At 44.1% G+C, this 27,296-nt stretch overlaps 1 protein-coding gene across 1 annotated transcript in view; it reads left to right on the top strand.

Moving 5' to 3' along the window:
* Window positions 1–1,001: 1,001 nt before the first annotated feature.
* ANOS1 (anosmin 1) overlaps window positions 1,002–27,296 on the top strand; it is a 199,684-nt gene continuing 173,389 nt past the window's right edge. Inside the window, exon 1 of the mRNA XM_008959454.4 lies at window positions 1,002–1,352. Coding sequence (XP_008957702.2) covers window positions 1,146–1,352 — 207 coding nt within the window. The 5' untranslated portion in view covers window positions 1,002–1,145. The remainder of the gene's footprint in view (window positions 1,353–27,296) is intronic.

The raw sequence follows: 27,296 nt of genomic DNA, 5'->3' as shown, positions 1-27,296 counted from the left end.
TCCTACCTGCAAGGGGACTGTCACTTCCTGATGGGGCTCAGGGGAGTGTAGAGCTTTGTTACAAGTTGTGTCTTATCAATGCCTCCTGTCTTTCTGTGGCAGGATCCTGGCTGGGGAGGGAGAATTCGTGTGCTGAGAGAACACTAGACAAAAACGACAGGAGAGGACGGAGCAGCCATTCCAAAGCTAAAAAGCCTGAGTCAAGAGGCTCGGGCAAATCGTGGGGAAAGAAAGAGATTAAGACGCAAGTCTATTTAGAATAAATCACTCACTTTGGGGCGTGCAAGGCTTACTAGAAAAACAGACACCTGAGGAAACAAGGCGTGTGGACCTAAAGGTGGTTAGCTATGCACTGAGACTGTCTCCAGGGAAAACAGTGCGGGAGGGAGGGAGGGAGGGATGCGGGAAGGACGGAAGAAATGCAAGAGGGAGAGAAGGAGGAATTTGTCTCCGGGACACTGTAGGGCAAATGTCCACGCTCCCCTCCCCGTCTGTCTTACTGCCATTTGTTTTCTTCACTTCTTTCCACTACCTGGGCAAAGGAAATTTGAATATGTGAAAGCGTGGGAAAAGCCTGGACCCAGGGGAGGTCGGGGAGAAAGCAAGCCACTTAGGGGCGCGGGGTCAATCCCCAGGCAGGTGGGACGCCCCTGGGGGTCCTGAGGCCTCTTCCCTCCTGCTGAAGGGAGCACCCCTCCTGGCAGGCCTGGACCTGCTCACACCGAGGTTTACCTGGACGGAGGGGGAAGGTGGGAGGGGCAGGAAGCGGTTAGTGCGGACGGGAGAGGCGCCTGCGTGGGAGCCGGGCCCCTCGAGACCTGCGCGGCGTGGAAAGCCGCTCGGCGTCGCCCTCCCCCGGAGCGCCCGGGCTCGCAGCTGACGAGACCGGCCCATGGGCCCTGCGCCCGGCCCCCCTGTCACTCACACGCCTTCCAGCCAATGGTGCGGCCTCCTGTCCCCCTCACCCCACCCCTCGAGGGCGAGCTGGGAGGGAGGTCGGCGAGGAGGGTCCGGCCGGAGTTGAAGGATTGAACTTTCCGGCTCAGTCGCGGCGGCTGCCTGGTCCCCAGCAGTGCAGCCCCGGCGCGGAGCAGGGAGCCTCGGCCCGCGCCCGGCGCCCTCGCCCTCGCCCTCGACCCGCAGCCATGGTGCCCGGGGTGCCCGGCGCGGTCCTGACCCTCTGCCTCTGGCTGGCGGCCTCCAGCGGCTGCCTGGCGGCCGGCCCCGGCGCGGCTGCTGCGCGGCGGCTGGACGAGTCGCTGTCTGCCGGGAGCGTCCAGCGCGCCCGCTGCGCCTCCAGGTGCCTGAGCCTGCAGATAACTCGCATCTCCGCCTTCTTCCAGCACTTCCAGGTACGGGGAGGCCCCCGCCCGGGTTCTTTCTGGGGCTGCGGCCGCGGCGTGGGCGCACCGGGGCGCGCGCCTCCTAGCCTGGGCTCGCAAAGTTCTCGGCCAGCGCCGCGGGCTGATCCTGGCTTCCCCTGGGCGTGGGTCTTACAGTCGGGGTGCTGGAACTCTCCTTTCCAGCCTCTTCCCGGCTCCTGAAAAGAAAAAGAAGCCCGAGACATCTTGCCCCAACTCCCTCCTTCCCAGCAGGAAACCAAAGGCGATTTCCCTGGGGAGGGAGAGTCGTGGATGCTGGGAGTGGGTGTGTGGATGTGGAGGTTTCCCGGGAATTGGAGTGCGCGAGACTCTGGGCGGGCGGCGACTCCCGCAAAGTCCCAGGCGCTCCGGGGCACTGGGAGGGAGTCCGGGAGGCGCGTCCGGCTGCGCCCGGGGACCTCACCTCGAGCCCCAGCCCCGCAGGTGCCCGCGGGCCGACACTTTGTCTCTTTTGAAAGATGGTTTTCACTCTCTGAGGGCTCAGAGCTCGCTGCCCACCCTTAGAGCCCCAGCCAGGGTACTTGTGCCAAGTCGTGTTCCAGGGTGCGTGTATGCGCGTGTTGGTGCGGGTGGCTGTGCGCGCCTCAATTCGGAACCCCAAAGATTCGAGGTCTTGCCCTGGACTAGCATAGAGCGTCAGGGAAGAAGTGCCGGGGACAGGGGATTTGGCGGGGCCGTATTCGGATACTCCTCAACGAGTCCCGGGGAAACCGTCCCCCAAACCCCGAACGTAGGTTCTTTCAGCCTGAGGTTGGGGAGTATGTGTGTGTGCGCGCGCGCTTGTGTGGGAGGCTCCGGGAGCCGCGCGCTTGGCTCCAGCGGGTTGCCGGGACTCTGCCCTGTGGCGCGGACCCCCGCGGGACTTGCGCGGAGGCTCCGGGTGCGGGTGGGCGCACGAGAGCAGGTTCCGGACTCAGCGCGAGGGATTGCAGCTGCTGCCTGTACCAGCCCTGTCGTGCGTGCGAGCTCTGAAATCCTCCGCTTATTTTTCTCTTCTCTCATCCTTCTCTCCTTCTTCTTCTCGCCTCTATCCCTAGGTGCCCACCTGTTCCAAGTTCCCAATTTCTCGCTTCAGAGAAACTCTGGAGGGACCAAAAGGAGAAATGGGGGCTGGGGGGAGGGGGTCCCCTGGCTGGGCGGGAACTGGAAGCCAAACCCTTGGCTCTTAAACTGGGCGCCCCTCCTGCCGGAGCTGGGTCAAGGGGTGGGGGGGGTCCCCCCTAGAGGCCCTGGGAATTAAGCTGCCAGAGGAGGCCATATTAATAAGGGTGGAATGTGGAAGTGATTCTCCTTACACTCGGGGATGATCTTGAACTGGCTGGTGAAGCTGGCGCGTTCGCGAGTGTGCAGTTGAGTTTGTTCTAAGTCGTAGAAGCAGCGTCTCGTGGGTGTCAGAGAAATGGGCACGCTCTGTAGTCCTTCTGCGTCTTCAGGGAATGGAAGACCCAGTGCTCACCTCCTGTGGTGAAATTACCCAGACATCCTGGACAGAGCCAGGAGAGGGCCGGTCCCCAGGCACCTGGTTTCCAGCCCTCCGAGTCCTACCCTGAAAGTCACTCTCCTAAGATGCCACACTATTGTTTGAAACAACAGAAAACAAAACAAAACGGAGCAGCCTATTCCCAGGGAGAAAGAGTACCTTTTTTTTTCTTTTTATTGAATTGTCAGTGCTGTAATTTATTTGTTTTACAGTTTCAGTGGCTAAAGCAGCAGCTTAGATGAAGCCAGTTCCCGTGAAAGGCTTTTCTTGTGGTCTCCTTGGCATGATTTCTCTTTGGAAGAAAAACTGCTGACAGAATGCACATTGCTAGACAATCCTGATTACATTTTAATTAGCTGGGGGTGAAATAAGCTGCAAATTACTCAGTTAAGACTTAATAAGTGCTGTGTTTGTAATCAATTGCAAAGCCATTCTGGGAGCCTTAACCCTAACCTGGTAATGCCTATCTGATTTATCTAAATTGCAGGGATTAAGTGTTTTTAAGATCTGAAAAGCCAGCAACACATTCTCCTTATAAAACCCCAAGCTTCCCTGTTCCCCACCGCTTGCCTTCCTTTTTTTTTTTTTTTTTTTAATAATTAGAAGGAAGATGGGCCGGGCGCAGTGGCTCATGCCTCTAATCCCTGCACTTTGGGAGGCCAAGGCGGGCGGATCATTTGAGGTCAGGAGTTCGAGACCAGCCTGGCCAACATGAAATCCCGTCTCTACAAAAAATACAAAAATTAGCCTGGTGTAGTGGTGCATGCTGTAGTCCCAGCTACTCAGGAGGCTGAGGGAGGAGAATCCTTGAACCCGGGAGGCAGCGGTTGCAGTGAGCCGAGATCACACCACTGCACTCCAGCCTGGGTGACAGAGCAAGACTGTCTCAAAAAAAAAAAAAAAAAAAAGGAAGGAAGGTGGAGCAATCAGTCTGCAGACAACTCATGACTGGGCTACAGGAAGTCTTAAGAAGATTGCTTTCCTACAGGGTCACCCCCGCCCCCAACTCCTGCAAATGAGCCCACCCATAAAGCTGTCTCTGGAGCAGGTGCCTGTTTCCATCTTCTCTTGCACGGTTTCAGGCCATGTTTAAGGATGGGAGAAGCTTGCCTGGCCTCCAGCCTGGATGCCCGCCAGGTATGTGGACTCTCAATTATGAAAGCTGTCAGGCCTTGCCTCAGGAGAGCGCAACCTATGCACTCATGGTGTAGGCAGTGACACAGATTCCCTGGGGCAGTGACCTGCTGTTGTCGGCCTGCAGAGGAAGCTGTCGTCTCATAGTCTGTGCCCCAGTTGTCCCCACTGTCCTCCACTGCCCAGCCCTTCAGCAACAAGACAGAAAAGCAGTGGGTAGATGTGCACACCTGACACCTCCAGGTCTGCAGGCTGTTTCTGCCCCACCTGCACAAAGTGGCTGTCAACCACGCCCAAAAACACAAGGGACTCAGTACTGAGGCATGGGGGTGGGAATGCAGACCAGGGATACCTGAGTAATCCAACACTGCTCTGACCTGGAAAGGAAGAAAGGAAGATGGGATGGAAACCCCATCATTTCACTACTGAATGCTGCCCTTCATTCACGAAAAGAAACAGTGCATGTTAGCACCTCCTGAAATATTAGTATCTGGCTCCAGGATGCTTTGTCCAGGTCATTTGGCATGGAGCTATTTCAGGCTCACAAGTAGAATACATATGTGCGGTTAGCAGAGTGAAGAGGAGCTGTGGGTCTGTGAGGTATGGAACAGGGAAGTGGGCTTTGGGGCTGGGCAGACCTGCTCTACACCCAGGCTCTGTAGCGTCGCGAATGGGTAGCTTGGGTGCATCACATCACCTTCCTGAATGTTAACCCTTCATATGCCCAGTGGGGGAGAGAAGCACCTGCCCTGCAAGATGCAATCAGGATGCAAAACATGTTGGGGTGATGCAGGTGATGGTAATACAGCAGCTAGCACTACCCGGAAGATTACTAAGGAGCAGCCACTCTTCTGGGTATTTTACAAGTACTACTCTTTTAATCCCCACAACACTCCTAGGAGGCAGCTACTAAATTAGGGAAGAACTCAGAGGTCTTGAAAAGTTGGCTCATCACACAGTTCATTGATGATTTAGCTGGGTTAATAGTGAGGATGGCTTCTAGCTTTTGGTTTTGTTTCTATTTTTAAGATTTCGTTGGTTAGCTGGATAATTTACTTCAGGACTGACTACCTAATTTTCAGGGCCTGGTGCAAAATAAAAACGTGGGGCCTCTTAGCAAGAAAAAAAGTGTTTGTTAAAGGAAATAAGATATAAAACGTTTTCCTTTCTTCTGCCACTTGCTTCTGTTAACTTGTCATGGTGTTTTAAATTTCCTATCCATGTTGTTCTCAGTGAAGAAAATTTAAAAGTTTAATTTTAGCATGACGCTAACTCTTCTTCTTTATATTGTGCAATGCCAGCTTTACATGTAAATATCAGAGCACTTAATTCCTGGAGGGAGCCCTGAAATGGCCAGAGGGTCCAACAGGCCAGACTCGGGAATGGTGGAAGGAGGAAGAGAAGGCTCCCCCAAGGCTTTGGGGTGTGCCCAGGGAACACTCATGTCTCACAGGCACCTAGGGCCTTGGGCTCAGACACATGTGCTCAGGCATGATGCTGGCCAGGTCCCCTCTTTTGCCTGCTGCTGCACCCAGGGATTGTACTCTTGCCTGGCACAGGTCCTCTGGAAATTGAGCCAGGTGCCTCCCCTTCATAGGCCAGCTGCTCCTGCCCCCAGCAGATGGGCAACTCCCAGGTGTATTGCATCCTCCTCTGTGGATGTGCCATTCCAGTGTCTCAGAATCGTGCTGGCCACCCACCAAACACACCATCATGCTACTAGCATGGAATGGGGACAGACACAACCATACCATGGGACACTGTACGACATGCATATGGCCAACCCTGATCTTCCCTACACCCATGCCTGGTCCCTGCAGGGACCATAGTGGGCAGGGATCATGTGATGGGAGGTGGGGAGCAGAAGGCCAGTGGGGCCTGAGGTGCCAGGTGATGGGGGAATGGGCGGTGAGAACCTGTCCTGGAGAGGTGAGGGTGTGGTGGGAGTCAGGATTGGTTGTGAGCTGACATGTCCACTCTCCAGTGAGTACTGCAGTGTGCTATTGACTCTTACATACAAAACTCAAACTCAAAGAATTTCAGCATGGCCATTGCAGAGCATACCCCAAGCCTAGGTCCTCTTGTGAGCATGTAGTGGACTGCACTGTTCATACGTCTGTGAAACTGACCTAATTTGCTTTGTTTGTATGTCAAAGATTCAGCCATCTGGGAAAGTTTAAACCTACTTTGGAGTGGCGGTTCCTCATAGGGTCACCTGTAATGTTAAAGGGTACGATGCTGACATATGCTCACATAGGGAGAAACATCTCTCCTCTTATGTTCTCAACTTCTCTAGAAGATTAAAGAAGAAGGAAAGGAGGGAGGTGGTGCCTGAGATAAGCCCTGTCTCTTTATAGGTGACTCTTGATGCATTTGAGAGTGACTTCATGCCCTATGCTTCATCTTGGACACTCCTGCTCCTCTGACCTCCTCTGGGTCTGCCCATGATGGCACAGGTGTAGCTGAGTCTTAAGCTCTAAACATAATCAGTTCCCTAAGCATGGGCAGGCTTGGGAGCTGCCATTGGCAATCTCAGCATTGGCAGGCCTGGGACCTGCTCTTTGTCTGCCTGTGTTTTCTCAATGGAGGCTCAAGAGAGTAGGGTTTGAGGAAAAGTAGTAGTCCGTGGGCAAGTGAGGCGGGGTGTGTGTGTATGTGTGTCTGTGTCTTTGCCAGATTTCAGAATGCCCAGGGAGAAAGTGGATGGGATCCTGCTGGAAGACTAATAGCAGGTTGCTGGCAGCTTGGCCCTAGGGTTCCAGAATTGTACTGATGTTAAGAGATTCTTCCTTAATGGGACGTTATTCACCCTATAAAGTACCACCGATAGGCTCCCTTCGGTAGCTGATTAGAGATCAGAGGCTCTTCCTAGCAGTAATTGGAAGCTGTTTGTTTTGGCAAAAAGGAGAATGAAGCTGGTGATGAGATCATTCCACTTAGAGGGCCAGCCTCTCCTCCAAGGCAAAGTAAACAAACAATTAGCGCATCAAAACCCCAGCAGCTACAAATCAGCCCCAGGCTCACAGATTTCAGAGGAACGGATTTTGTGGTGCTCATACCCAGCCTACGATGTGTCCCTTTGCTCTGTGCTGAGTTTTCAGTTATATTGCAGGATGGCCAGGCATTTAGAGAGCCGCTGGGAGAGCCATGACTCGATGCAGTTTGGTCTTGGTGTTTCCTGGTCTGAGTTATTGGCTCTCTGGCTGCGTTTCTAACATGTTCTGAATTTGACCCAAAAGAAACCTTATACTATTCATTGCAATTTTTTGTGTTTTTAATATGGTATTTCTCTTTGAACATGATTTAAAACTCTACCTTATTGTGACTGTAATAGAACATTTAAAAAACAATAGAAAATACACTTACTAACTTGTTTATTTCTTTATGCAGTATATCAAATATATATATCTGTATATATATATATATATGTATATAATATTATTTATCCACATGTGTGTATTTGGACACCTAAATTAAAAAGGTAATATTGTTGGTGCAAGTGTTCCCACTTTTTAAAATGTAATCATAAATTTGGAGGTTATCATATTTATTCACAATAAATTCACCACCTTTCATGTTCTCACCTACCAGGTATGTTTCAGTGAGTGAGTATAAAATGTTGGGGTTAAGGTAGAGAGACTTATGAAAGTGTTAGGGGGTACTGCTTGTATTAAGTCAGAAATGGAGAAGTTCCAATGGATTACTTGGTATTGCTGTCCAGAAACCTGACTCTCATACCATTTTGGGGGGAAGGGAGGTTTGGGACAGCAATTAATGAAGCATATCCATATTATCAAAAGGCATTTTTATTTATGAAATAGGAATAGAAATAACTGAAAATGTCTCTTTGCAGTGCCTTGTGTAAAGTATAGAATAACATAATTTCTGGGCATCATCTAAGCTCACACAGCCTTAGGGTTCTGAAGTCAGCTACCTTTCAACTTTTCCATTTAACTTACCCTGGCCTCCATATTTTGAAAGCAGGTTGTCTATCAACATATGGCGTTTATTAAGTATGACCTAGTTTTTCCTCTTTACATTAATCAAAGATATCCATAACTCTTTCAAGCTTTAGATTAGCATTAGGTTGCCCCCATGACCAGAGCTGATTGATAAAATGAATGGTTATGACATTTTAGTTCTCTTTGCACCATCATCTTAGGAAAATGTGTCATTTTGGGGAGTTTTCTGAAATATTTTAAAAGAGGTGATATACACCAATTCCTTCTCCAGTCGATGCAGTTGTTGACCTCTTGCCTCTTACCCCACCATCCCCCGGCTCCTGTATCAGCTGCTAATAGCTTACAGCTGCTTCCTTTTAAGGGAATAACCTTTGGCCGATGGGCACCATCTTGCTTGCAAGGTCATGCATCCTCCTCCCTTGATGTGCGCAGACCATGGCAATTGGCTCTCTGCTCAGGGGATATAGGAGGTCAGCCCCCTGCTGGAATCAGCTCTGTAATGCAATTCATGCCCAAAAGCTCACATGGGATCAGGCTTATGCAGGGCTCTGGCTGAGAGCCCATCCCCACACAGGTCTTATCTCTGCCTTCTCCTGCTTCCTCTCTTCCCTCTTCTACTGAGAGCTTCTCTCCCCGCCCCAATATTACCTCATGTCCGAGAAACCCCATTTCAACCTCTGCTTCTAGGAAACCCAGTCTAAGACACCTCCCTTCAGAAACACTTGGTTCCATTCAACACTTTTGTTTTTTCTGATCAGACAACTCGGTTCTTATAGAAATGACCTGTTCAAGCTAGTAGGTAGAATAAGTAAAAATATAACTTAGCTTTTACACTCTCAGCTAAGACTTCATTTACTATCCTTCAAAAAATTGAGAGGGTATACAAAGTTTAAACATCATTTTAAATAAAGAAACAGATTCAGAAGATTTTCTGTTACTTGAATTTAGTTTCTGGCTCCTGATGACTTCAGTAAAAAGATTTCAATTCTTGGACCTAGTAGGTAAGCACATCATGCTCCCTCATTGTTGAGAATTCAATGAAATGTGAAAATATGCACTGTTCAGGCAAGCTTGAAATAGCTGTAGGGTAAGTGGGCAGTAGCTGGAGTGAGAGGACATCATTAACGACAGTACTACATGGCAGGTCTAGGAAGAAGGCAAGGGAGCCCCAATAGTTCAGGTATCAGCCAACATTGGATTTACTCAGCATGCAACCAGTGGAGCTACACCCCAAAAAAGCTACATCCTCCAGGACCTGCAATCCTTTGTATATTTTAAAAATGTAATTTGTGTATGGTTTCAAAGAGGTGAGGGGAGACATTTTCCCTGATGGTAAAGAGGATTGGATAAAAATAGTTATCCTTATTAGCCAATATGTAAAAAATGCCCAGAAAGGAACAAATGTAGCATTTGTAGATTGTTTTCATGTAAATCACTGTCTGCATAGGTGCTGAATCTGTTTCTTTCTTTAAAAAGTACTGATTTATTTGCATTTCCCTGATCACTAGTGATGTTGAGCATTTTTTTCATATGTTTGTTGGCCAGTTGTATATCTTCTTTTCAGAATTGTTTATTTATGTCCTTAGCCTACTTTTTGATGGGATTGCTTGTTTTTTCTTCTTGCTGATTTGTTTGAGTTCCTTGTAGATTCTGGATATTAGTTATTTGTCAGATGTATAGGTTGTGAAGATTTTCTCCCACTCTGTGGGTTGTCTGTTTACTCTGCTGACTGTTCTTTTTGCCGCGCAAAAGCTCTTCAGTTTAATTAAGTCCCACCTATTTATCTTTGTTTTTGTTGTGTTTGGTTTTGGGTATTTGGTCATGAAATCTTTGCCTAAGCCAGTGTCTCAAAGGGTTATTCCAACGTTATCTTCTAGAATTTTTATAGTTTCAGGTCTTAGATTTAAGTCCTTGATCCATCTTGAGTTGATTTTTGTATAAATGAGAGACGAGGATCCAGTTTCATTCTCCTACATGTGGCTTGCCAATTATCCCAGCACCGTTTGTTGAATAGGGTGTCCTTTCCACACTTTATGTTTTTGCTTTTTTTGTTGAACCACGATGTGGTACCACCTTACTCCCGCAAGAATGGCCATTATCAAAAAATCAAAAAATAATAGATGTTGACATGGATGCAGTGAAAAGGGAACACTTCTACACCACTGGTGGGAATGTAAACTAGTAAAACAGTGTGGAGATTCCTTAAAGAACTAAAAGTAGAACTACCATTTGATCCAGCAATCCCACTACTGGATATCTACCCAGAGAAAAAGAAGTCATTATATGAAAAAAGATACTTGCACACGCAATTGCAAAAATGTGGAACCAGCCCAAATTCCCATCAATCAATGAGTGGATAAAGAAACTGTGGTGTGTGTGTGTGTGTGTGTGTGTGTGTATATACACACATAATGGAGTACCACTCAGACATAAAAAGGAATGAACTAATGGTATTCGCAGCAACCTGGATGGGATTGGAGACCATTATTGTAAGTGAAGTAACTCAGGAATGGAAAACCAAACATTGTATGTTCTCACTTGTAAGTGGGAACTAAGCTATGAGGATGCAAAGGCATAAGAGTGATACAATGGACTTTGGGGACTCCGGAGGAAAGGGTGGGAAGGGGGTGAGTGATAAAAGACTACACACTGTGTTCAGTGTATACTGCTTGGGTGATGGGTGCACCAAAATCTCACAAATCACCACTAAAGAACTTCCTTGTGTAACCAAATACCACCTGCTCCCCAAAAACCTATAGAAATGTATTTTTTAAAAAAGTACTGATTTAATAAGTTGCATTTATTTCAGCTAATATCAGTGGATTGTTACAATTCCAAAGATGAGCTAAAACCTCTGTACATGAGGAACTTAGGGTCTATTCTAGGCTAAGACTTGTTTGTAAACAGACAAGTTCAGCCCAATAGATGGAGTTTTTTGTATGAGATCTCAGAGGAGGGAGGGTGTTTATCTTTTTAGGGAAAGTCTCATAACTGCTAGCTGAGTTCTTCCAGCTTGGAACAGCATGTGTATAAATACAGAGTCTTGCAACAGTGTGGTCTGTTGTTGGGGACCATAACCTAAATGGCCATGATATAGCATCAGCCTCCCAGCTAGCAGCCAGACTTTGGGAACTTGTTAGAGAAGGAATAAATAGCCACAAAGCTCAAGTGCTTTGTTCTGCAAGGCAGGTTAAGAGCATGCCCATTGTAACATGATGCCACATTCAAGCCACAACACTTAGGGATGTGTGTCTTGCTGGTTCTTGCTAATCTGGTTGAATTTCAACTCTTAATGCTTTTCAGTTGATCTCTATGGAGATCCTTGGCCACACCCCTAAGAACGAGCCTAAGAAAGAAGAAGGGAGGAAAAGGAGGCTATCTCTTGGCTTGCGGTTGGACACAGCTTCTGAATTAGTGGAAATTAGAAGCTCTCCGGAATTCCTGAGCCACAGGACAGAAGGCATTTAGCATTGCATTTTACAGTGTTTTGGAGTTGACACAGTTGTTTCACATAAAATATCTATTTGACCATCACAACTACTCTGTGAGGTCAGGAATGTTATTTTTCTTTACAGATAAGAAAACTGAAGGCCTGAAAATGAGATAACCAAGGATCCATAGCAGAAACTCAAGCCCTCATTGTCACATTCCTAGATATTTGTACTGAACGACTCCACTTCTTAGTATGTTAACAGCGAGAGAAGACAGAGGGGAAACAGCACCTATATTATGATCCAGAGACACTCAGTTGTAAGGGAACTAGGACGGGATTTCTCACTGGCTTCTGGAGGCAGTTTTGCACCACAGTTGCACAGATGAGGACAATTGAAAGGTTGCTGGTGTGATAGAAAATGGCTTGAAAAATATCAGTCCATCAACACCATCCCGACTGGTGGTGCACGTACCTACCCAATTCATTCTTCTAACCAATAAGAATCTGCAAAACACAACCGTCTTTCAGGTATCTTAGATTGTGAGGCCCCAGCATATGTGAGATGTGCTTCTTGCCTCCAAAACAATTACTTTCTTTACAAATTTTTTGTTTGTTGTTTACACAAGGTCTCCCTCTGTCACCTAGACTAGAGTGTAGTGCCATGATCATATCTCACTGTAGCTTTGCACTCCTAGGCTCAAGAAATCCTCCCTCAACCTCCTGAGTAACTGGGACTACAGGTGTGTTACACCCCCGCACCTGGCTACTTTTTTTTTTAAGTTTTTTGTTTTTGTTTTTGTTTTTCCCCAGAGATGGGGTCTTGCTATGTTGATCAGGCTAGTTTCAAACTCCTGGCCTCCAGTGATTCTGTTGCATCAGCCTCCCAAAGTACTGAGATCACAGGTGTGAGCCACCATACCTGGCCAAGAGAATTATTTTCTACTGGAGAGAAGGACAAACATTTAATAAAATTGCTGCAAGTTGTTGACGTGAAGAAAGAAACTATTAAAACCATGAATCGACTTTTAAATCCTTACATATAGTAATTTAACTCATGATCATGGGTATTGATATTTTTCAGATGAAGAATGTCTTTTTTTGTTTTTGTCAATTGCTTTTTTTTAGGCCTATCCAATTTTCCATGCATGTAATGAAATAGCAGAGTTTTATCGAGATTCTTGGGGAAGCATTCCAAGCAGCTGGAGTCCTGGACATCACAGGGGATGTTTGCTGCCTGCAACAAAAGTTGCGGTGTCCTCATTCTTGGCTGTGTTGCTGTTGTGTATGTTGGTGGGACATGTGTGGAGTCATTGTGCATGGTAATTGTAGCTTGCATGTATGTGACAGCCATTTCCACGAGCTCAGTGTGCCTGACATGCTTGCTTCATTGCCTTTTGTTTGGGTTTTGGTTATGTGTGTGTGTGTTTACACTTTATAATTCTTTCCGGCATCTCTGCAAAATATAAAAGTTAGGCAATGAGGAAATCTTTCAAAAAAAGAATTTTGAAAATTCTCAAGGCTGCACATGAGAACAAGATGGTAAAGATGTGAAGTTTTGGGGTTCTTTAATCCCCGAAGCTTTAAAACCTCTCCTCAGGGGAGTCTGAGAAACAATACCCATCAAAAGGCTTGAAAAGAATCCAGCAACTAATCAAGGCTCTTAATTCACATTCTGTTTACCCTTTTGTTTTGAATTATAACTTTTTTATTTCATAAGGTTTTTTTTTTGCTTTTCAAGTTGTTAATACTTCAGAAAATATTTTCTTAGTGAGCTCAAAAATATATAATTTTGTGTTTCACATTACCCTGATTCTTATAAAGATAACGCAGATATGTTGTTACCATTTAAAAAGTCACATAATGGGCCAGGCGCGGTGGCTCTCGCCTGTAATCCCAGCATTTTGGGAGGCCAAGGTGGGCAGATCGCCTGAGGTTAGGAGTTTGAGACCAGCCTGGCCAACATGGCAAAACCCCATCTCTACTAAAAATACAAAAATTAGCCAGGCATGGTGGTGCGCACCTGTAGTCCCAGCTACTAGGGAGGCTGAGGCAGAAGAATCCCTGGAACTTGGGAGGCGGAGGTTGCAGTAAGCCGAGATTGTGCCACTGTACTTCAGCCTGGGTGACAAAGAACCTGTTGAGTTCTTTGAAGGGTTCATTCAAGGAAAGTTGATTAACTCTTGTTTAAATCTCTAATAGGGCATTATTGCAAGAGACAGTCCATCTAGACTTACACAAATATCCCAGTCCTTGTCTTTAAATGCCTACACTGTTGGAAGTAATGACACTCTTCTGAAATGTAGACTCCTTGTTATACTGTGTATACCAGAAAGAAAGTTGACCAAAACCTGTAAGCCTAAAATACGGGAGAGAGATTTTTAACAGAATACACAGCTTATATTGACATGTGTCACCCCATCAACTGGACAGGTCCTGAGTGTTGTTATAACAAATCCAGTATGCCAAGGAGGTTTGCATTTCAGGGTCATTAGTTTGCTTTCCAACTGATAGGACTCCCGCAGAATGCAAATTGCAAGATCCTTTACAATCGTAACGAATAGTGATAATAGAATCATCCCCACAATTGGAAGTATACGAATATTTTCTGAGAACTCTGCACCAACAATTTCTGATGCAGCGCTGAGATTTCCACTTTTTCTTCTTCATGGCCAGATACTTTTGTCTCTGCCAACTGCTGTTTTATCCCTTGCTTGATGGTCATTTCTGCCCAGTGGACAGAGTTCTGCTCACCTAGAGGCGTAATTGTGCCTAAAACAAGGAGCAGAGAACCACGTAGCTGTAAGGAGATGCTATGGCAACCAGACATCAGAGGTTACCTATTCCTGCCCAACAGTCCTGCCATATGAATGACCCACATAAAGGCAGAATTACAAACCACACCACAGCATTGGCGCCTGGCCCCTAGAGCTGAAACCAATCCTGTTGATGCCATGAATGCCAAGTTCATGCAGAAGTTACTGACTCCTTTCAGATAGAATGAGAAGAAAATGGGAGGCCAGTTGTTGTGAACATGTTTTGACAACTGTGGTTCTTTTAAATTTCATCTGTGGCAAGAAGGGACAAAGACGTCACCTAGGGTGGTGTCCACCATTAATTGTTTGAAGGTGGGCACTTTGTTCCCCATTTTCTTTTCCATGTTTTGGGCTACTAAAGCTATTTGGGGCCAGGCATGGTAGCTCACGCCTGTATTCCCAGTGCTTTGGGAGGCTGAGGTGGGAGAATCGCTTGAGTCCAGGAGTTCAAGGCTGCAATGAGCTCCAGTGGCACCACTGCACTCCAGTTGGGTGACAGGAGTGAGACTGTGTCCTCAAAACAGAAAAGTCATTTGGAACTAGAACGTTGCCTTTAAAATCTAAAATATGTGTCCCATATATCCTTGATGGATAGTGCCATCATATCTTTTGCTTAATCGTTTATTTTTTAAATTTTGAATTTTTATTTATTTTATTTATTTACGTTTTGAGACAGGGTCTCACTCTGTCACCCAGGCTGGAGTGCAGTGGTGCAATCATGGCTCACTGCAGCCTCAAACTCCCTGGCTCAAGGATCCCTCCACCTCAGCCTTTCAAGTAGCTGGTATACAGGCATGTACCACCACGCTTGGCTAATTTTTTAACAGTTTGTAGAGACAAGTTCTCACCATATTGCCTAGGCTTGAGTTTTTATTTTTTGAAAACAGAGACAGGGTCTCACTATGTTGCCCAGGCTGGTCTTGAACTTCTGGCCACAAGAGATCCTCCCATCTGGGCTTCCCAAAGTGCTGGGATTACAGGTGTGAGCCACTGTGCCAGGTCAGCCCATCATATCTTTGAGTAGAAATGCATTGTCTCTCTCTTCTCGCTCTCTCCTGATCTCTCTTTTCTTTCCCCCCTTCCCTCTCACTTTCTATTTTGACATTTGGCTGTACCATTTTGAAAGCAGTACAGCCAAACCTAGTGGTCATCATTCCAGAAATGGCCTACATCTGGGAAGTATTTTTTTTTTCCCATTGGGCCAGAATTTAAAAGAAAGTAGAGAACATCTTTTGGTTGCTTTTGTTGTTTCCACATTTTTGTATCCGGAGTTATGAGCTAATGCCTTCACAGCTGCAAAGAAATTTTTAAAAAAAAATCTGGATAGAATATATTCTCTGGTTATGTATCACAATCACCAGAAAAACAAATATAGACTAGTCGACCATCTGTAATTTTCATTTTTCTATTATCCAGGAGCCATAGATTTTTGCAATGTTTTAAACCTGTTTTTAATAGGGCAAGATTTGCATACTCTAGTTCACTTTATTACTCCACAATTTTGAAAAAAAGATGGAGGTTGCTTTTTTACATAACCTCATGAAATTAGGGCTAGAATTTAATTTCCATATATTTGTCTGTGTGTATATTATGCATGCGTTTCTAGTTCAGGGTTTGTCAACCATGGCACTGTGGACGTTTTGGAGCAGATTCTTCTTTGTTGAGTGGAAGGGCTGTCTGGTGCATTTTAATGGTTCCACAGCATCCCTGGCCTCTCCCTACTCAATGCCAGTACCATACCTCCCACCTTCAGTCATGACAAAACTGATGTCTCCAAACATAGCAGTATGTGAATATTTGTATCGGGATATCCATATCTATTCCATCTGTCTCTGTCTCTGGGTCTCTATCTCTGTGTCTGTCTCTATCTGTATATGTTTTGCTTCCACTCTATGGCAAACATCCTGGCAGTCATGACATGGCTTAGCTTCTTGTTCTCAGGAAACACTAAGGGTCTGTGCTGTGTCAGGCTCTTTGCTAAGCGCTGGTGTTGCCAAGATGACCAAGGCACGTGCCTTCATTCCCAAAGGACTGTGTCAGGGAACTGGGGTGCACAGACACAAATGAGGTGTCAGGTGGCACTAGCTCAGAGATGGGAGGCCACAAGAGGAGGGGTTACAGGGTGATCCAGAGTGCACTGTGGATCCAGATCGCTGGTGCCCTACCCTGGTTCTGTCCCTTCTTATGCTTACATCTCTGCTGTAAGTAATTCTGGAATCAAAACTGATGCTGTGAACTCTCTCGCTTATGGGGAGACATGGACATCCCCATTCACAGTCAGAGGAGAAGGTTTGGGCCCTGAGATGACCACAAAAGGACAGGGTTAGCCTGACAAGTTTTCATCTTCTGAATAAATGAGATCTTGTAGCATTCTGTTAAGTTTCTCTCTCCTAAACGAAAACCTCACTTTCCTTGCGTCTTTGGCAACCCTGATTGTGAAGATGTGTCGTGGCATGTGAGCATGATCATATAAGTAGATGGATGGTTTTATCTATGAGCAGACTCATGCAAACTTAGTTATGCTGCATCTTCTTCTTTAAATTCACATTATCATTATTTCTGTTGGTGAGCTGGTCCTAAGGTCTTCTGTTTTTGGGACTTCTTTGCAAGTAAACTTCTTTTCCTTTCTGAAGACTGTTGTCTCTGCCCTGTCTCTCAGACCGTTGACTGCCCTTTGCCTCCATTTTGACGGTGGTGCTGCTTCATTGAGTTTTCTGGGATGCCATGCATTTTACTCAGAACAGAGCCTCTTACTTGGCTCTACAGACGCGCTGGCTGTCATCAAGATGAGTTAGGCCCAGAGGGAGTGCCTCGTGCTGATGATCCTGGGATTCAAAAATAGTGTGGTGCATGCCTGTAGCCCCAGCCGCTTGAGAGACTGAGGAGGGACGATCACAGCCTAGGAGTTCTAGTCTAGCCTGGGCAACACGGTGAGACCCTATCGCTAAAATAAAATGAATAGTATGTAACCCTGGATCCCCAGTGCTCTACAGTCTGGTCTGAGAGACCCCTCCACTTCCAAAAGAGATTTAAAAACTTAATTTTTTAATTTAAGAAACTCTTTCCAGTTTGTTTTGAAGTATCTAGTTCAATCAGTAGAGCATGACATGCAGATCTCTCATGTGTGCTTTTGTTACTTAAAGATTTCCCATTCTGGGTGGCCATGGTGGGCCTGTCATCCCAGTGCTTTGGGAGGCTGAGATGGGAGGATCACTTGAGTTCGGGAATTTGAGACCAGCCTGGGCATCAGAGTGAGACCCCATCTCCACCAAAAAAAAAAGAAAAAGAAAAAATTAGCCAGGCTTGGTGGTGCATACCTCTTGTCCTTGCTACTTGGGAGTCTGAGGCAGAAGGATTGCTTGAGCCCAGGATGTTGAGGCTACAGTGAGCTATGATTGAGCCACTGCACTCCAGCCTAGGTGACAGAGAGACCCTGTCTCTGAAAAAAGAGAAATATTTCACCTTTCCGTATGATGCATAGGATAAGATTAAGTAGATTTTTAAATTGAAATTTGAAATCCTGGATAAATATTGTGTAAGGAAAAAAAGTCATTTAATTCCAAGTCATCTATTCTACTGGGAAAACATATCTGACTTTTCAGACATCCTTCTAATTCTGCAATGAACACATTTTTCTTGGAATGAGTTTTATTTTTTTGCAAAGCAGTTTTTTCTTGGGGTTATTGCTCTTTGCGCTTGCATCACATTTAATTAATCATGTTTTCTCAAGTGATCCCTCATTAAAACACACTGTCTTTTGAAGTTTATATTAAAATAACCCAGAATCATGATGAATGGGTTAGAATATAAGTCAGGGCATAATAGACTACGAGGTGCTCTATTTTAGTTTGATGAATTATTCTGCACTCTTTAATGAATAACATAAATTAGCATAATGAAAAAGCATATATCACAAGAAAACAATGTGACAAAAATCTGACACTTAGTAAAGTCAATTAGAAGGGGAAAACATGTATTTTTAGTCATTTTTTTCCCCTTCTTGGGTGTTCCCTACTACAAATGAAGCTCAACTAAGTCCTGCATCTCCTAGTTTACATGTGTATAGCAAGATGGGGGTTTTGCTTTACCATTAAAACAACAACTTCTAGGACTTACCAGGGATATTCCAAAATGTGTTGCTAAAATATTCAGTAGGGAAGCACATGGAAATAATAGTTTTTATCTCTGGGGCACGGTACGTTTTTTCAATTAGATTTTTTTTTAATGGTTATAGTGATAATAGCAATAGTTCCCAGCTCATGTTATCCGGAAGCATATCCTCTCCACCTACTCTTAATGCATGTGAGTAATTAGCTTGATAACTTAACATTAATCCTTAACCTCTGCTGGTCAACATGCCAGATTCCAGGCAGTAATGTGCCTTGTGGGAATGACTTGTTATGCATAACATATTGCACCTGTCAAGCTTTGCAGCTGCCAAGCATCTATTTTGAAAAATAATAGGGTGATTTGAGAGTGCCTTTAAAGTCTGCTTTGTGCTTTTGCCACACAGTCATCCCCAGCAAGAAATTACATGTTTCTACAGTTGTTCTGTATGAAAATGGCCAGAGACTGAGATGAGGCCAAGACAGCAGAGGCCAGAGAGGTCTAGACCGCCCTGAATATTGTTACCTTGAGTCTTGGTCTTGGAGAAAAAGAAACCAGCACATGCAAAGATCAACTTACTGCTTTACAAAGAGGGTTGTTCTTTCTCAATGACAAGAATCCAATAAGATACCTGTAAGAGCTGAATAAGGGTCTCAGTCATTTATTTGGGACACTTGGAAGGGAGAGAAGAGAGACATTTGGGCCGGACGCGGTGGCTCATGCCTGTAATCCCAGCACTTTGGGAGGCCGAGGCAGGTGGATCACCTGAGGTCAGGAGTTCAAGACCAGCCTGGCCAATCTGGTGAAACCCCGTCTCTACTAAAAATACAAAAATTAGCCAGGCGTGGTGGTGGGCGCCTGTAATCCCAGCTCCTTGGGAGGCTGAGGCAGGAGAATCACTTGAACCCGGGAGGTAGAGGTTGCAGTGAGCTGAGATCGCGTCGTTGCACTCCAGCCTGGGTGACAGAGTGAGACTCCATCTCAAAAAAAAAAAAAAAAAGAAAGAAAGAAAAAAGAAAGAAAGGAGACATTTGGAGTGTATTTCGTGAAGTCACATAAAGCAAAGGAAGAGTAAGCATCTCAGGCTTTCGTGGGGATCAGCCATATTTGGACAACTTGTAAAACAGCTCGCTGCTCTCCAGTCCCAGGAGTTTTGATTCTACGAGTGTAAGGTATATCACCAGAATTTGCAAAAGCTTCCAGGTGAGGCTGATATCACTGGTTCCAGTACCACACTTTGAAAGTCACTGCTTCAGTCAGTCATGCTGTCGGGCTTCTCTCTGGTACCTTTCTTTGCTTGATAAGAGGTGCCAAGTTCTAGCTTTGGAACTGTCCATTCTCCATCCCCCAGCTTGGACATTCTTCTGGGCAGCCCTTTTTGATTCAGGTTATGTACAATTGATTAAGTGTGAGCTTACTAAGTAGAAGTCAGTGGTGGTGTCCTCAGCAGAAACATCATTATAGGCTCACTTAGAATTAGTAGACTCATTTGTCAAATGAGAGGGCTGGAGTCACTGTCTGGCTGCCATGTCTTTTGAAACATGAGTTTTGATTCCACCTTGTTGACAGATGAAGAGGCCATTGTCAATTCCTCTGAACATATGTGTTCAGGGAGAGAGAGTGGGTCTCCTGGGAGAGAATGGGTCATTAGTAATCAAGGTCCAGGTATGGAACAAAGATCAGGAACATAAAGCTGAAGGTCTCACCAGAGGGTGCAACATTTTAAAAGTAGATTGGTTACACCTGGGGAGAATTGTGTGCTTGGCCAAATCACCTCATTATGACGGTGTGGTTCTTCCATGTTTATTCAAGCAATCAATTTTCACCAAAACTGGACTACTTGATTATAAACAGTTTACATTATGGATTACAAATGCCTTCTTATGATGCACCCACTTGCTGTCAGATTGAAGTACTTTATGAAAGGAAAAACCATTGTCAGTGAGATGGACAGATGGGTTGTTACAAAACACCATGTTCTGACATTTGCTGGGAGATGGCAAGGAGGCCAAAGTGAAGAAATAAACATTGATAGTGAGTTGAAGCAAATTGAAAAAATAATACGTGAACATATTAACACATAGATTATTAACTGAGGTGCAGGTTGAAGTGTGGCTGAAACAATGTAGTATTTGTCCCATGGCTTTAATTTATTTTAGTCACTTCCGGATTGAATAATGCACCTCTAACTCCATATGTTGATGTCCTAACCCCCAGTTCCTCAGAAAGTGGCAAAGTGGCCTTATTTGGAAATAACATCGTTAGAGATGTGATTAATTGAGATGAGTCATTCTGGAGGAGGGTAGGCCCCTAATCCAATATGACTGGTGTCCTTACTGAAAGGAGAAATTTTAACACAGACATGCAGAGATGTGAGGACACGGATGTGAACGTTGGAATGCTGCCACAAGCCAAGGAACTACCAGAAGCTCAAAGAAAGTCATGGAGCCAATCTTCCCCTATGGCCTTTCTGAGAGAGCATGGTCTTGCGATAACTTGGTCTCACACTTCCAGCCTCCAGAACCGAGAGACAATAAATTTCTGCTCTTTCAGCCCCCCTGGGTTGTGGTACTTTGTCATGGCAGCCGTAGGAAACAAAGTCATATATTTCAATGTGAATTTGAAATTATACTAAGAATAGCACTTGCCAGTATTGCATTTTCATGTTCTCCCAAGTGGGGTTTTGATATGTGAATCTAATTTAGTGTAACCTTGCATTAAACAACTGTATAGATTCTATTCTTTACATGGATATTATGCCTTTGCAAAGACTTCAAACAACCATACAATGTAGAAATTAATTAGGCTGCTCTTATTTATAAGGAACTGGAAACCATTTTCTTTATTGTTGTATCAAAACTTACTGAGGGATTTTAGAATTCTGACTTCTCCATGGCTAATCACATGATTAATTGGGATTAATCAACCTCCAGGTGGGGCCCCAGAGCTCTCTCAGACCTTCTACGTTATTGAAAGTCACTCCTTGTGTGCAAAGTGGTCATATCACTGAACTTGGCATCTTGCCAGCTAGACTACAGCCTTGACCTTGGATGGTCACAGGTGGTTTTCATAGACATCTCTGTGATTATCTTGTAAAGACATTATTCATCTCATTTGAGAAAAGAAGACATTAATTTTTCTGAGAGCTTACCACCCATGATGGATGAGTAGTAGCCTGGCATGTGAAATAAAGCCTTTGACTTTAAGTAAGGTGTGCTTACTATTAAAATATTCTTTGTGTTTGAATCAGTAATAGTTCATACATTTTTTAGCCTTCCTGAGCCCCAATTGACTCATCTACAAAGGGAGACTGTTGAACTTGAATTGCTATTAACTTGCCATTCTCAGGATGTAGAATTTTCCTCTGACTCTTGTGTTGCCACTGTTGCCAATGGCTTTCACATGTTATTCAGATGTGTGACAATGACTAACCTGATGATTCGGGACAGTCTTAGGCATGGTAATTTTGAGGTTTAGAGCTATCATTGGACACTTAGATTCCTCTTCAGCATGGTAATTTTGAGGTTTATTGGACACTTAGATTTCTCCTCCAACCCCATTCTTTGCTTTTCCTTTCTCCTCAGACATTAGTGGAAATTCTAAGTTCCCCACTGTATGCTCATTTCCATGATGTGGTTTGTGTCATCGTCTTGGTCCTGCCCTTGAGTATTATGGAATTCAGTAATATGTGTGTGATCTTCCTTCACACTCAGGCAGGATGGTCCCTGCATTGTGTTTTTCTCTTCTGGTTTTGATGTTTTCCTTTGGCATGGTAAATGTTTTGGAGAGAGTTACTAGATGAATTAGTTAATCAGAGGATAAAATATTAGCAGGCAGAAAATCTGAAAGTTGATCACTTGACTTGCAACTCCTCACCCCTTTTCCCTTGAATGGCTTTGAGAGATTTCGCTAGGAATTCAGGATGGAAAAGTCAGCATAGCGGAGTAACATGTTACAGGGACACTGTAACCTCTTTCCCTTGGAAAGTTCCCTGTATTATGAGACAATGACATGTCATTAACGAGTTACATTTGTCTTGTTTTCACCAAGAAGATGGATTGAATGGCCCTCAAAGATCTTCTCTGAGTTGTAATGATATGGTATCATCTGAGTCAGAATGCTACCATTTACAAACATTTTGAGTGGGTATTTGGAATCACTTGTTGGGTCCTTTTTCTTATCCTGGTTGTGTTTAGAGAACAGGCTTGGTCAGATTCAAATAGATCTTACACTTTGACAGAGACCGGAATGCCCATTGATGAAAATACTTTGCACAGAAGGACTGCTGGTGAGGTAGAAGTTCTCAGAGAGCTCTGGACTCCTATGTGGCTCATGTGGTTAACTATAAAATCGGAATTTCAAAAGCCCTCATAAATTTATAAGATAACACGGCTGGGCGTGGTGGCTCACGCTTGTAATCCCAGCACTTTGGGAGGCCGAGGCGGGTGGATCACGAGGTCAGGAGATCGAGACCATCCTGGCTAGCACGGTGAAACCCCGTCTGTACTAAAAATACAAAAAATTAGCCGGGCGTGGTGGCAGGCGCCTGCAGTCCCAGCTACTTGGGAAGCTGAGGAAGGAGAATGGCGTGAACCCAGGAGGCGGAGCTTGCAGTGAGTGGAGATCGCACTGCTGCACTCCAGCCTGGGTGACAGAGCGAGACTCCATCTCAAAAAAAAAAAAAAAAAAAAAACACAAATAATGGTTTTCAATCATTTGTGCATAAGAGCAGCTATTGCACACTACCTTTCCCAGGGTGGACAAGGTTGAATCCTGATGTAGCTAAGAAATGTCACAAGTCATAGTTTTAGTCTATGCAACTTTAGTTTCTGCTAAAATTTTTCTTGATGAATTTTTAGTTATATTTATTTATAAAACATCCTATATTAAGAACACAACACCTACAACAGTTAAGGAAATACAAGACCTAGGAAGGCTTCAAAACACTTCTAGTTATTACGTATCACCTAAAGTACACTATAGCCAGATAAATACTCGCATCATGTCATACTCTTTGCAGATAACCATGGTGAAGAATGTCCCTGGAGGTGAAGGTTGCAGTGAGCTGTGATCTCACCACTGCACTCCAGCCTGGGTGACAGAGTGAGACCCTGTCTCAAGAAAGAAAAGAAAAGAAAACAATGTAATTCAAAGTCATGTAAAGTTATTTAATATTGTTTTCTCTCTGTGTTGGTCTTGCATAATTTTCTTCTTTGATGATTTTCGTTATTCACAAGAACTTTGAAATGAAATTGACATTTGTTTTCTTAAAGACATTTCTTTTTTTATGGTTGAATAATACTCCACTGTGTATATGTACTGCTTTTTCTTTCTTTCTTTTTTTTTTAATTATACTTTAAGTTCTGGGATACATGTGCAGAACGTTCAGGTTTGTTACATAGGTATACACATGCCATGGCGGTTTGCTGCACCCATCAACCCATCATCTATCTATATTAGGTATTTATCCTAATGCTATCCCTCCCCTCGCCCCCCACCCCCTGACAGGCTCCGGTGTGTAATGTTCCCTTCCCTATGTCCATGTGTTCTCATTGTTCAACTCCCACTTATGAGTGAGAACTTGCGGTGTTTGGTTTTCTGTTCCTGTGTTAGTTTGCTGAGAATGATTGTTTCCAGCTTCATCCATGTCCCTGCAGAGGACATGAACTCATCCTTTTTTATGGCTGCATAGTATTCCATGGTGTATATGTGCCGCATTTTCTTTATCCAGTCTATCACTGATGGGCATTTGGGTTGGTTCCAAGTCTTTGCTATTGTGAATAGTGCCACAATAAACATATGTGTGAATGTGTCTTTATGGTAGAATGATTTATATTCCTTTGGGTATATACCCAGTACTGGGATTGCTGGGTCAAATGGTATTTCTGGTTCTAGATCCTTGAGGAATTGCCACACTGTCTTCCACAATGGTTGAACTAATTTACACTCCCACCAACAGTGTAAAAGGATTCCTATTTCTCCACATCCTCTCCAGCATCTGTTGTTTCCTGACTTTTTAATGATCACCATTCTAACTGGTGTGAGATGGTATCTCATTGTGGTTTTGATTTGCGTTTCTCTAATGACCAGTGATGATGAGCTTTTTTCATATGTTGGCCACATAAATGTCTTCTTTTGAGAAGTGCTGTTCATATCCTTCACCCACTTTTTGATGGGGTTGTTTGATTTTTTTCTAGTAAATTTGTTTAAGTTCCTTGTAGATTCTGGATACTAACCCTTTGTCAGACGGATAGATTGCAAAATTTTTCTCCCATTCTGTAGGTTGCCTGTTCACTCTGATGATAGTTTCTTAGACATTTCTATTGTTCCTTTAAACTGTCTGGCACTCAGCTTCCCAATAAAGTTTTTTGTTTTTGTTTTGAGGCATAGTCTCGCTCTGCCACCCAGGCTGCAATGCAGTGGTGTGATCTCAGCTCACTGCAACCTCCGCCTCCTGGATTCAAGCAATTCTCCTGCCACAGCCTCCAGAGTAGCTGGGATTACAGGCATGTGCTGGCATGCCCAGATTATTTTTGTATTTTTAGTAGAGATGGGGTCTCACCATGTTGGCCAGGCTGGTCTTGAAATCCTGACCTCGTGGTCCACCCGCCTCAGCCTCCCAAAGTGCTGGGATTACAGGCGTGTGCCACCATGCCTGGCCAGTTGGTTTTAAAAGTACAGGTGGAAAATAACTGCTGGTTACATTGAAACAACGTATGTTCTTCTTGGATGAATATACTTGAAGAACACAATTCTATTAGTTTCAGGAAAAGTATATCAAAGTTATAATGCACCCTAAGGGTTTCAGGATCTGTCTCCCCTCCCCACCCGGGCAGACACCTACATCTGAAGATGCTCAAGTTATTGAAATAAAATGGTGTGGTATTTGTATATGACCTGCAAATATCCTCCTATATATTTAAAATCATCTGTACATTACTTATAATACCTAATACTGTGTAAGTGCTATGTAAATAGCTGTTACACTGTATTGTTTAGGGAATGATGAGAAGAAGAAAAGTCTGGCATTTGCTGTTCTATATATTTTCTTTAGATACTGTATCTACACCCTATAAAAAGATAATTAGTATTTTTATTTATTAAATAACGTATATTTGATCCCAAATGCAAGTCTTTGTTCAGTTTTCGGTGTCATCATGCCAAATCTCTTGGACATTTACATCACAGGAAACAAAATAATGAGCCTACTTCCTAAAAGCTCCGTCCAGAGAAGATGAAACATTTCATCAGCTCAATCTATTTATATCATTCTTTCTAGCTCCTCAGGACCTAATAACTAAAGCTTAAATTCCTTTGTATGACCTCCTACTCCATTCATTTATTTCTTCAATCAGTACCATTTGTGAAGACCATTTACCCTGTGTCAGGCACGCTGCTATGTGCCAGAGAGCCAATGGCAAACATGTGCTAGGGATAGACACTACCGCCAAAGCTTTTCCAGGCTGGGGGGCATATGATCCTTAAATTAAAACAACACACATAATTTACACTTGTCCACTGTGTGATAGAGTGCCTGGGGGGAGAAGTGCAGAACGTTATAAGAGCAAGCAACAGAGAGAGAGAGCTGTGGCAGTCAGGGCGTGGGGGTCAGGGAAGCCTTCCTGGTTGAAGTCGCATTTTCTTTGAAGAAAGGACAGTATGGGAAGGCTGGGTGTCTGGAGGCAGGTGTATTTCTTTCTATATGGTCAAATATTTGTTTCCTGTAGAATTCCATTAAATGTGAAATATTTGTAGAATACAGAGAGACTTTTTTCTTGGTTAATGAAAAGACTGCTGAGGATATTCCATAACATTTGAAAGAAATCTTACTTATGAACAACAAATATATAAAGAAAGCCCTCCTCCTGAACCTTTTCAATAGACTTTTTATTTTGTAGAGCAGTTTTAGGTTCACAGCAATTGAGCAGAAGGTACAGAGAATATCCACATGCTCTCTGCCCCCACCATGCACAGCCTCTCCCATTACCTACATCCCCCACCAGAGTGGGACATTTGTGACAAGGGATGAACCTACGTTGGCACATCATCATCATCAGGGTCCATAGTTTACCTACGCTTCACTTTTGGTGTTGTACGGTCTATGGGTTTGGACAAATATATAATGACTTGTATCTATAGTTTCATCTGTTGCTTTAAAATAACTTACACCAAGCATGGACACAAAATTGTCCATTCAGGGTCACAGCTAATTATTTGCAGTGTCAAAGCATTGATTGGTAAAGTTAAGGTCTATGGTGGGTTTCCTGACTGATTTCTATTTCAAATGTTCAGTTCCATTGTTAGACACTAGTTTGGTATGTATTTTGGAAATTGTAGACTGACTAGTTCTTTAGCTGTTCCATGCCGACACCTGGCTATGTTGAAGGAAATGAGTGAGATCTGTTCCTGTTTTCTCTTTTCATATGGTGGGATCTAGAGAACTAGTTTCCATTTATCTTTATTCTTCCCGTGTGTGTTGTCTTTGCATGAATGATGTGTTTTCGTTACTTGAAGCTTTTGAAGAGTTATCTTTCTTTAAGGAAAAATCAAAAGGCTAGAAATGAAAAGACTTGGAAAATGTCATTGAAATAATGGCCGGGTGCAGTTGATTGAACTTATATAAACTCTTTGAAAGCCAGATTGACTAGCATTCATGTTTGATCTAGTTAAACCAATAAAATACAGGATGTAATCTTTATATAATTACAAAAGTCCCACTGTCTAATCCTACCTGGAGGTTACAATGATGGTTCTAGAGGCAAATGTGTTTCTAGCCTAATGTACTTTGACTCTTTATCTTTGTTGGCTTTAAGCCAGGACAAGACTTTATTGCAAATACTGTTATTTTATCTTTGTTGTCAAATGGCTTAACTGGTGAAGGCTATTGTAATCTGACGAAGGACTTCTGCTGGGGCAGGGTATTGAAATATACTGGATTCTTGTATTTTTTTATTGCTCTTCTGCTCAAAGAGTACTATATGTAAG

The sequence above is a fragment of the Pan paniscus genome, chromosome X, assembly GCF_029289425.2.
Source record: "Pan paniscus chromosome X, NHGRI_mPanPan1-v2.0_pri, whole genome shotgun sequence".
Classification (NCBI taxonomy): Eukaryota; Metazoa; Chordata; class Mammalia; order Primates; family Hominidae; genus Pan; species Pan paniscus.
Note: the sequence above shows the minus strand (reverse complement) of the source record. Positions and strands in the feature narration are given on the sequence as shown.